The sequence below is a fragment of the Cyrtonyx montezumae genome, unplaced genomic scaffold (assembly GCF_038088225.1).
Source record: "Cyrtonyx montezumae isolate F1298 unplaced genomic scaffold, pur_monq_1.0 scaffold_3, whole genome shotgun sequence".
Classification (NCBI taxonomy): domain Eukaryota; kingdom Metazoa; phylum Chordata; class Aves; order Galliformes; family Odontophoridae; genus Cyrtonyx; species Cyrtonyx montezumae.
Window position 1 is genome coordinate 43,440,807 of NW_027072034.1, and position 11,098 is coordinate 43,451,904.

Here is an 11,098-nt window from a genome sequence, read left to right on the forward strand (position 1 = left end):
TTTGCTGCTCACCACATTGGTGTGAAGTGCAGTCATTTGGCTCCAGCCAGGCAGGTTGGTTGCACAGACGCTAGCAAGGCTGGATCCGTAGGCCACTAACTCCTGGAATGGGCAACAGCTGGCTCATGCCTAGCTGCTTCTCACCCACCAGGACCCCAAGTCCTTCTCTGCAGGGCTGCCCTCGAGGAGTTCTTCCCCCAGTTTCTAAAAATACCTGGGATTGCCCTGGCCCAAGTGCAACACCTTGCACTTGGCTTTGTTGAACCTCATGAGGTTCACCTGGGCCCACTTCTCCAGCCTGTCCAGGTCCCTCTGGATGGCTTCCCTTCCCTACAGTATATTGACTGCACCGCTCAGCTTGGTACCGTCAGGAAACTTGCTGAGAGTACACTCTTTTCACTTCTTAGCCAGGATTTTGGAGTTTATGTTATTTTATTATTTTATTATTGTTATTATTAAATAATATAAATATTTCAGCTCAGCTTTTTCCTCTTGTTCTTCTATCAGCTGCACTCCTGAAGATAAAACGCTCTTATTCTCCTCCACGTCTCACTAGAAAAAGGAGAGTCTTAAGTTGTGACTGAGTAATTTTCACCTCCAGCAGACTTTGAGAGGAAAAGAGAAAAGCTGCTTCCTCTCTAGAGCCCTCCAACACAAGCAAGCTACAACTGTGACCGCAGCAACAGCAAAGGCAGTAGTGCCGATACCTCTCTGCAGGCTCAAGCAGCCGGAACTCGTAAATTGTGACCTCTGTGTGACAGCGCATGAGGATGGCCACCGCGTGGCACAGGAAGGGCTCGAACACACTCTGCTGCATGGACACACTGCAGCGCAGGATGTAGAGGATGTGTGGCACCTGAAAGTAGGGGAGAAGGAACAGCTTGCTGCAGCCTAGACTCCGCAGGACCTCAGCATGGACATACAGCACGTGAGCAATGCTGGCTCCCTTGACAAGCTGCCAAAGCCCAAGACTAAATTTCACGCCAGACACCCTATCAAAGCCCCGGCTCTGCGCTCAGGCTGTGCTTCTTTAGCACAAGAGGCAAACAGCACAAGGCATAATGCAACAGCCAGAAAAAGAAGAGCCCATGTCACGTGGAAGAAAGCCTCTTACGTCCTGACAGATGTCCTTTCCGTGCATCTGCAGAAAGGTGATCAGCCACTTCCCCGTAGCACGCAAACGTGTTCCTGTGGCTTGCTGTAAGGTCTTCCTGATGGCCATCACGAAGTCTATGGTGTCTTCCAAGGGGAAGATTCTGCAAACCATCTGCAGAGAAATGAGAAGCAGGGTAGATCCCATCACCGCTCTGTGGCAGCTCTTCAAAACACATAGCAGTCTCAAGGGCATTCTCAGTTCAGCAGCTTTCCGGTCATTCAGGCAGCAATCATGATGCTCCTACCGTCCGTTCCCCGCTATTTATACATAAGGTGATTGAGCCTTCTCTCAGCTTCTTCTCCCATGGTGTTTGCTTACATGGAAAGCCTACCTCCTGACAGCCGCCATCACACACGCACACACAAACACACATCACGGCATCGGCTCCTTGCGCCAAGCATCTGAAGGCCAGACCTAGCTCAGCACCCCCTGGTACTTGCACGCTATGAGATCCCAACACTGCTTTTTGGGTCCACTTACCCGTGCTATTTTTGACGAGGCCTGGAGCTGAGATATGGTGCTGCAGGAATTCAGCCCCACACACAGGCTCCCAATGTCTCCCATCTCCATGACGCTGTTGGTTGCCTTGGCTGGAAAGAGCACGGGGAGAAAAGGGAAGTCATGCTTCTGGAAACAAGCACTTTCCATTGGGGAGAGACAGTGGACAGGGTGGGAAAAAGAAGAGAGCTGCGCATGGTCCTTCCTGTAAACAGGGCCCGACCCATGGGGTCCTGGTAGTGCTGCAGAGAGCAGAGGACTATCGCACACCCACTCTACTCACCCTGGATTCGGAGAAGGGAGCTCAGACAGGATGCAGCCAGCTGGCGGGATGTGGGCATGGGGTCACAAGTTAGAGGTGCAAGCAATCCCACCAGGAAGCCAAAGTGCTCACAGGTGTGTCCTCTCTGCATGGGTAAGAAGCAGGAAAAAGGCTGAAGGCAGTCCCCAGTTCTCCCTTACTTCTCCCACCTGTGCCTTCCCCACACCATGACAGGGCTCCCAACTCCAGGTGCACAGGTGGGCAGAGCTCCCCTTCCAGCTCAGGGGTGCTGGGGAGGGAGAAGGGGATATGCAATGGGGCTCTTTACTCACTTGAAGCTCTTCAAGAATGGCCAGCAGCTGGAAGCAGACCTGCAGGGCCCTTTTGCGCTCCCACATGTTGTCAGAGGTCATTGAATTCAGAAGGACCTGAGGCAGAGCGTCTGTCTTACCGGAGACATCATTTCTTTCCCTTCCTGTCATCCCTCTCCCTCCTTTCCTGCCATCCCTCTCCCTCTCCCTTCTTTCCTGACACTTGCCCTCAGGCCCTGCCCTGTGGCTCCACAAGGCCCCACACCCCACTGAGCTCCAGCACTGCTGCCCCCATTCTCTGCAGGCAAGCCTGTGTCAAAACCCAGGAGCTGGCTCCTGCCTTTCCCCCTTTTGTCAGCCCATTTCCGAGCTCACAGTGAGCTGGCACATCAGTGGGAGATTTCTCCCCTGCTGCTTGTCCTCTTAAACTCCAGATCTCTGTCCTTGCTATCAACATGAGAGATGCTTTCTCCCTTGCCCTAGACATACTCACATAGATTATGTTCTGGAAGAAGCCACCGGTGGGCTCTATCTCAAGCAGGACTGCCAGGAGCCGGCCCAGAGCTTTCACAGATGTTTGCAGCAACTGGAAGCAGAAGAGGGGATGGAGATGTGGCATTACGGCTGCTGTCAGGGCATAGGTTGTGCTGAGGTAGGGTTGCGACTGAGAGGTGGCCAGGAAAGTTATGGCAGGTTACCTGCAGGTACTGAGCTGCTCGCTGTGACTTCCTGATCTTCAGCATCATCTCTGCTGAAGGGTGTGTCACAATATTCTTCCAGCAAAGATTCAGCAGGCGAAGCATGTCTTTGCTTTCTAAAGAGGGCTTCACCTGGCTAGCAGGAGGAAAAAAGGAAGAGAAAGCAGAAAAGGCCTTTACCAGTGCTCTCAAGCCTGCTTCAGAGGACTTCTGAGTTTTTCCTTATCGACAGCTGCAAAGCCAACACCCTGGCCTGGGAGCTATCCAAACCATCCTGCTTTGCCACCCCAGAGGCTCCCCAGCCTTACCTCAACTGCTCCAGGGCCAGAACCACCTTGAGGGGCACTGGGGATACATAGATGTCAAAGTAATACTCCTGCAGCAAGCCCTGCAAGTCCCAGAGAGATAGTGTCAGAGGAGGCAAGGGGCACAAGAGTGAGAACTCTTCCGCTCAGTCTAGAGACAGACTCAGCTGCCAGATTCTGGCCCCATCACTCCCACATTTCCCACAGAGGCACTGCAGGACACAGCAGCTCCTCAGCTGCCTGCCAGCACCCAAGTTCCCCACCAGCTGGAGACATGTAGCTGAGGGAGACCTGTATGCCTCCAGGGAAGCGAGCCTCACGGCACAGCCCACCGCTCCCCTGCAGACAGCCCTAGCTCTAGGCACTCACTATCAAGATCTTCAGCAGTGTGTGCTTCAAGGAGGTGTTAAAGCAGCCAGAGTCACCCACAGCTTGGAAGGCAGAGCAGAAGTCGGTGATGCTCTGCACAAGCGCAAGCTTGTTCTGCAAGTCCTGAGGCACAAGAGAGAAGAACATTCTTTGAACTGTGGGAAGGGCCAAGGGTTGCGAGGGGAACATGTGGGGACAACCCAAAGGGATGGGCTTGGACCTTCATCTGGGCACAAACCGTTCCTCAAGGGACCTTTGGAAAGACAGGGCCCATCTCAGCAACCCTGCACGTGAAGGGGCTGCAGCTGGACGCTGAGACATGCTGGCACAGCCCGAGCTCTTACCTGGCAGCTGCAGCTGTAGAGCAGCAGGATGTTGTCCACGATGTCCACCTCCAGGCGGGCGAGATGTTCCTTGGAGGCACACAGAGCCAGGCTGCCATGGGCGAGTATGAGAGCGCTGCATTTGGCATGAGCTCTCGTGCTGTCCAGCTCCATCTGTGGAGGGAGAAACGCCTTGAGTCATTGGCTCAATGGCTGCCAGCGCCCCGTGATACACCTGGGCTCCCAAGACAGGAGCTGCCATGAAAATCAAACAAAGGAAAGCCAAGATGAAAACCTGTAACACTTCACCTTCTTGTGTTTGGAAATCATTGCATTCTGGTCTTTGCACATCCTGGACACAAACACGGTGAGTGTGTCCAACACGAGGTGGAAGTTGCTCTCAGCAGCGTGGCTGAGAAGAGAAATCATTTCCTGCACAAAAGAGCAAGGGGCAGTTGGCGCAGGCCTGAACCTTCCGGCGTGACCAGCCACAGTGGCCGGGCCGGACCCGTCCTGAGGGAAACAGCAGCAGCGAGGAGATCGAAAGGCCTGGAGTGGGGCCAGGAGAAGCCCTCTGCCTGAGGGACAGGGCGGGGATGCCTGCAGAAGCAGGATGAGAGGAGGCCTCACCTGGACCTCAGACGACCTCTCTGTGTTTGTTTCCTCCAGGTGTTGCAGCAGCTGCTCTTGGACATGGAGGACATCCTTACAAGCTCCTAAGGCTGTCCCAAGGGCCTTGTAGAGGAAAGACTGCTCGGGAAGAGGAAGGGGAAGAGAAGGAAGAACTTGAGATGTGGCTGCAGCACAACCTGCTAGGAGATGGCTGTGTGGGAAGGACCCCCTCTCCCTTGGAGTTGCTGAGAGCAGCTGCAGGGCTTTAGCTCCCAGGCAGTTGTCAGGGAAAAGCCCTGTGGGGACCACAGGTTGGGAAAGCAGCGTGAGCAGTCCGCATGGGCAGAGCACCAGCCGCAGCCCCAGCCCCAGTTGGGCGTCCGTAGCTGCACTTCTGGGTAGAGCCAGGGGTAACCCACCTTTTCTCCAGAGCTGCTAGGTGATCTGTCCAGCCAGTGGCTCAGCTCACAGCTTAGGCGCTTGGTCCAGGCCTCATCCTCCATGGTCTCCAGCGACGCTCTCAGAAACTGTTGAAGAACAGGAAAAGCCTATGTTCCCTCGCCCTTTGCCTCTTCCCACATTCCCAAGTTGCTGCAGCCTTCTGGGGAGAGCTACCTGGAAGAGCTGTCCCTCTCCCAGCTCCCAGCTTGCCCCACAGCATCCGCTCCCTTAAAGCTGCCTGCCACTTTTCTGCCAAGACCCCCCTTGGGCTTGGGACAAAGAGGAAGAGGCAGTGCCTCGATGGGGTGCGGCCACTCTGCAGTGGCAATAGAGGCTGTTCCTGTCCCATGGTGGCTCATTTGGGAGTGGGGCTCCTTGAGGCAGGCAAGCAGCTCTGTGCACTGTAGCTCCCAGCAGGTCTGTACCTTTAGCAGTCGGTGCTCCCACTCTGCAGAGTCTGTGAAGCTCTCGTCTGTCCCTGTGGAGCAATAGGAAACAAAAGACCATTGCTTGAGATCCATCCACAAAAGATGAGCTGCTGCAAACCAGGCTTGGCGTGCGCACTTGGCACTGCGGGAACAGCAGCAGGGCAAGTGCTGGGCCACAGGTAATGCTTCCCCTCTGCCGCAGTGCAGAGCTGCGTTTTCACTCCCCCCCCACCCTGCTTCCTCCTCTCCCTCCCCACCACTGCTTTACCTTGGAGGCACTGCAGCAGCAGGGGGATCTCAGCAGCCCACATAGCCCCCACAGCTCCGTGGATCTTGCTGTGGAGGTTTTGCATGAGCAGCAAGGCAGCGGCTTGGAGTTCGCTGCCTGCAAAAGGGCTCCCTGCCACTACCTGAGCGAGAGCAAGGAGAACGAGGGTCACTTCTGCAGCTAAAGCAGCAACTTCTCCCAGGAGAGAAGCAGCTTGGCTCTTCCCTGGTGGGCCAGGAGCAGCCAGCAGCATTGCTTGTGGAACTGTAAGCCCGGGAAGAGGCACCGCTTCCTCCTCGGGGCTCATGGCATTGGCCTCTGGAGCATGTACTCACCAACAGGCGCACCAGTAGTGTCTGGGGAGTCAGCAGAGAGCCTGTGGGGAGAAAGAAGTGCTGAGTGAAATGCCAGGACACGGAGTGTGTGCCCTGCCACACACACCTTCGCTGTCCCTTCTGGGTGCTAATACAGGATTGAGCAGAGCTCACTGGAGGAGCTCTGCTCCTACCTTGAAAGAGGGAGCTGAGGAAATGAGGATCCAGTTCTTCTATCTCACACTCTGCCATGCCCTCTCCCTCTGCCAGGGCTTGGATGCAGCGGGAGACTGGGATCAGCATGCCCGTGTACTGGGCTGGCCCCACGTACAGCATCAGCTGCGGCCACAGGAGCTGCAAGGAACGAGGCAGTTGAGCATGTCAGCATTCCTGCCTCAGCTCAGACATGAAGGGGGCTCTGTGCACCTCCCTGAGTCTTGTGTGTTTCAGAGCTCATTGGAGGGGAGAACTGGGGTGCTGGAAGGGGACGAGGAATGTGAGGTGTGAAGGCAGGAAGCGGCAGCAGGTCACAGTGTGACTGACTTACTTTGGTCATCCCTCTCACAGAGACATCCAGTGAGCCCAGGATGTTCATGCACAGCTCCTGGAGAGCTCCTTCTTCCCGGGCTTCCTGGGCAGAAAGATCTCCAGCCGCGGGCAGAACAGAGTGCTGGGGAAACAGCAATTCCTCTCAGTTCTCAGGAGCCTCTCAGGAGGCTCAAGTGTGGCCCCCACGGGTGCTTCTGCAGCAGCCTTTGAGCAGCACGGCTCTCCCAAAGGAAGATGCTGCCCGCTGTCCTTACCCTTCTTCTTGTGGTGCGGCTGAACTCACTGAAGATGTGCCCCACCACGTCCCAGGCTGAGCAGTTCTGGGCGTCAACGCTGAGCAGATCCTTGATGAAATGTAGAAGGGCCTTCCTCACCTGCCAGGGGCCAATTGTGGTTTTGATTATTCTTTATGCTCTTCAAGCACACACAGAAACACCAGGTGCAGAAGAGAAGCTGTGACTCCTGAGGTGAAGGCCAGGCCTTAGCACCAGGCTGTGCGCTTTCCATGCAGTGCACGGGGACCTGCCCACTCCACTCTGCCTGCTCTCCCCAGCAGGAGCCATTGCGAGCAAGTGGGCAATACTTCAGCAACTCCCTGGGCACCTCAGCCCTGCCCGTGCTGGCGGCAGCTTCACCTCTTGCCTGGGGCTCCCAAAAGTCACAAAGGAGCAGGGTAATACTTCTCTAGGTGTCTGAGTCCTTCTGGTACAGCCTCATCAGGCTCTGCCTCAAGGGAAAGGGACTCTCTACTACCCCAACAGCGCTTTCCTTTCTCAAACCAACTCACCTGGATCCTGGGGTCCTTGCACAGTCTCTGCGCAGCCTCCACAACCTGGGGCAGCTTCTCTGTCATTGCGGGCTCTGCAAGAGATGAGCAGAAGCATGTGTGAGGGCACAACCCAGGTGGCAGAAGGGATCCCTGGAAGTCCCAACCCATGGTACTGACCATCAGAGCGAGCCAGAGCACCAAGCAGACCCAGGGCTGCCACACATCTGGCCTCCCGCTCATCACCCAGCTGCGACTGCAGGAACAGGACCACTTCCTCAGGGTGTAATTGGGCTGTGGGGAAGAAATTCCATGCTGTGTTAGCAAGCAACTCATGCCCATTGATGAGGTTTCGAGGAGAGGCTTTTGCCAGGGGACTGCCGGGCATCGCCAGATCTCCTCTCCTTACCCTGCAGCAGGATGCAGTGGGTCAGCTCTGTGCTATCGGCCTCGCTGTGCTGTTTGGTATCATCAGAGAGCTGTGGGAACAAGGTCCATTTGAGAAAATCACATTGGCATTGAGGACTGAAAAGAAACTGTGCTGCTGCCAGCTCTCATCTTCCTTGGCACTCTCGGGAAGAGGATATGCAGGCAAAACACAGCCTGCCCCACAGCGACCCCAGGGAACATACACAGCTCTGCAGCAGCCACGGGCATGCAGGAGCTAAGGCTGAGCAGCCGTCAGAGGCTCGGAGCTCCGCAGTCCAGAGACTTGGCCAAGAGGGAAACTGCTGTGGGTGCAAGGATAGGCTCCCCTTACCTGGTAGAACACGGCACTGGTGATGGCCAGAAACTTGTCCTTGGGGATACCGGGCTGAACTCCTTTCAAGGCCTCCAGGAAGACAATGAGTCTCTGCAAGAGACCAGGAGAGAAAGAAAGAGCTGAAGCCATGTCTAGTCACATGGGAGCAAAGAAACAGTTTCCAGTGACTTGTCTGCTGGGCTCCTGCTCAGGCCTTCTTGTTTGTCTTCCCCTCCCAGCAGCACCAGGAGGGTCTCTCTGCTCTGATAAGCCCTATCTGGGCATGGATTGCAAGCATTTCCCACCCAGCAGCCCTCTTCTCCCTCATCAGGTGCAACTAGATGTGGTCCCCCTGGTTGTTAGCGCAGAGCTCCTCAGGCACTCAGAGCCGCGCAATGGTGGTGGTGAAGCCTCACATCGCCAGGAGATGGGCCCCGGTGATGCTTTGCTCCCTCCTGGCCCTGTCTGGGTTGCTCTTTCCCTGCTTTGGACCTTCTTTGTTTTTTTCTGTGGTTCTTTCTTTGCCCAGGAGCTCCTTGCCTCCTCCCTGCATCCCACTGGGCCCTCGTGGCACTCGCACAGACCCCATGGGGCCTGCACTGAGCCCTGCACAACATCTCACCTTGGTCAGCCCAGAGGTGTCTTGGACCTCTTGATACTGATGCGTGAGCCAGAGGAGCTGCTCCCAGATGTGTTCTCGGTGCAGCTTCTCTTCCAGGAGGACAGACATCATGGCAGTCACAGCCCCGAGGACGGACTGTTTGTCCTGAAGAGGGATGGCAGAGGCCCAGAGTCAGAGACTGAATGAGGGTCTGCCCTTCCTATGGAGAGGGCTTTCTCTTTCCCTTCCACTTCCCCACACCCACCAGGAGATGGGCTCGCTCTGGAGGACAATGAGGTTTTCCACACAGCCTCATCCCCAGCTCTCTCTGCCACAGTGCTGTGACATGAGGCTGCTTCCTGGGAGGGAGATCCAGCCCTGAGCACAGAGCCAGTTTGGGACCCTTTGCAGAGCCAGCCCACTCCCTCTCATCACCCCTCTGCTCTCAGCCCGCTGGGCAAGGGCAGAGCTGACAACGTGGATGTCCCCACTGCCATCCCAGGCTGGGTATGCAGTGGCGCTCACCTCCTCCTTGCAGTCCTGACAGTTCCTCACCACAGAGCAGAAGAACTGGTAAAGGTTCTCGTAGATCTGCTCTTTCTCTGTGGCAGGCCAGGGGCGTTGCTTTCCTGAGGACAAGTGAACCTTGATTCCTTCCAAACATTGTTTCGCAACTGAGAAAAAGAAAAGGAACATACATAAAAATTAAAAAGAAAAGTGCCACGAGAAAAGGGAGGCTGTGAGAGTGTGCAGCCAGGCGAGGTGTGAGGGATGTCCCGAGCCCCCGTGCTCTGGGGCAGGCACTCACCAGCACAAGCGAAGCGCAGGATCCGGCCGCTCCTCACCTGGCTCACCACGCTGCACAGGCTGGCCAGCGTCAGCCACACAAAGGGGATGCACTGCAGAGCTGCAGATGGGAAGGAAAGGGCCACGGTCAGAGCCCCAGCAGCAAGGGAGGCCCTCAGCACAGGTCACAGAGGGGAGAGACCCCTTTCCCTGGTTGTCACAGACGTCAGGAGGCTGAGGGTGCCGTACCGTAGGTGCTGAACAGTCTGCTCAGGGTGATGAGCACAAACTCCTTGAACTCCCCCACGGCCTTCAGGAGGCCCTGGAGCTCGACCATCACCAAGCTGAAGTGCGACTGGGCCAGAGCCACCAGGACGTTGCTGACAGCTCTCTTCACGTTTTCCGCCACGCCCTGAAAAAGAGTCACTGGTGACACAGGGCACAGAAGACTGCCTGAGGCCCTCGGAAGGCCTAAGCCACCGCCGCCCACCGGCAGAACGGCAGCACGGACAGGCGGTTCCGTTTGCCTTCGAGAGTGACCGCTCACCTGGGCCGCCATCAGGTCCTGGGACAGCTCTGCCAGCAGCCGGTTCACCACACCGCAGGGCGGGCAGCTGACCTCTTTGCACAGGACGCTCTCCAGCTCGCAGTACACCTGCGCTCGGTCGCCCTGGAGACAGAGATTGGTCACTCTCACTTTGCCCTTGTTCCCAGGGAGCCACCTGCTGCCACCCATCGGTGTGCTGATGTGCTGCTGGGGCCAGGCAGGCGTGAGGGCGGCACCAAACCTCGGGCTGTGGGCCTGGCACCCACGGCACCATGGCACTGGTCCAGGGTGAGGACTGACAGTTGGATGTCTCCAGCTCACCTCCTTGTCCTGCAGGCGTTGCAGCAGCAAAGACACGGCACAGGGAAGGACAGAGCTTGACACCCTGCCTCTGCCCCCGCGACACATACGTCTGGGCACGCAGCCCACACAGGCAAAGAGATCTGGAAGAAAGGAGCAGAGCAGCTGCTGCTGGTGTTGCTTGGAGCAGGCTCCAAGCCCCATCATGGTGAGCATTGGGCCAGCTCGGGGAGAAATGCTCCTCCAGCTCCACAGCACTGGGTGGGTTGTGCTGGCTCATGTACACTCAGCAGGGAATGGGGAGAGAGTCTTTCCCTTGCTGGGATCTCTGCTGGGGAGCCCACAGTGGGCAGCTGCACTCAGCAGAGCAAGGACAGTGCTGCTGGCACGTCCTAAATAGACCCTTGTGGCACTCATGTGCTTGGGCAGCGTCACAGTGTCCGGAGAGGTGGAGGGTCCTCACCTCGAAGGGCTCTCAGCCACTTCATTGCAGCAGGATAGACACAGTACTCTCTCTGGGTCCTCCTCCTGCGACTGGGCTACCTCTCCCACTGTTGGTCCCAAAAGCGACTGGGCTACCTCTCCAACTGCTACAGCCACTGTGACATCACAGTGAGGAGTTCCATTTCACAGAGGAGCCTCCAGTTGTCCAGTATGGTCTTGAGAGGACTCCTCAGAGAAGATAACATTCTACAGAGTCCGGCTTAAACCTTCTTGTATCCCTCTAGGGATACCCGCCCCCACTGTTTCCCTGCAGTGTCTGTATACCGCACACCGCATGGGGAATAAACAGGAAGGATTAGAAATCTGTGTGTGCTTGAT

General features: G+C 56.5%; 1 protein-coding gene across 1 annotated transcript; it reads right to left on the bottom strand.

Annotated features, from left to right (window-relative positions):
• Positions 1-497: 497 nt before the first annotated feature.
• On the bottom strand, positions 498-10,770 carry LOC136051785 (maestro heat-like repeat-containing protein family member 2B). The gene is made up of 31 exons (XM_065741372.1): positions 10,740-10,770; positions 10,298-10,419; positions 9,977-10,099; positions 9,679-9,841; positions 9,452-9,550; positions 9,169-9,317; positions 8,665-8,808; positions 8,061-8,153; positions 7,710-7,779; positions 7,481-7,594; positions 7,322-7,395; positions 6,789-6,908; positions 6,533-6,655; positions 6,180-6,339; positions 6,007-6,047; positions 5,672-5,813; positions 5,401-5,453; positions 4,954-5,061; positions 4,553-4,672; positions 4,232-4,354; positions 3,944-4,096; positions 3,600-3,722; positions 3,234-3,313; positions 2,926-3,061; positions 2,721-2,813; positions 2,249-2,344; positions 1,938-2,061; positions 1,637-1,746; positions 1,115-1,267; positions 708-856; positions 498-552 (listed from the first exon to the last, which is right to left on the bottom strand). Exons 1-31 carry the CDS (start codon positions 10,762-10,764, stop codon positions 504-506), a joined length of 3,432 nt encoding a protein of 1,143 aa, XP_065597444.1. The 5' UTR covers positions 10,765-10,770; the 3' UTR covers positions 498-503.
• Positions 10,771-11,098: the final 328 nt, after the last annotated feature.

What these genes read in the sequence shown, in the direction of transcription:
- LOC136051785 (XM_065741372.1), bottom strand. Translation starts at nt 10,764, where the DNA reads ATGAAGTGGCTGAGAGCCCTTCGAG. An exon ending in TGATTTCCAAACACAAGAAG is followed by an intron (nt 4,097 to 4,231) that starts GTGAAGTGTTAC and finishes CTCCCTCCACAG; the next exon opens with ATGGAGCTGGACAGCACGAG. An exon ending in TCTACAGCTGCAGCTGCCAG is followed by an intron (nt 3,723 to 3,943) that starts GTAAGAGCTCGG and finishes CTTGTGCCTCAG; the next exon opens with GACTTGCAGAACAAGCTTGC.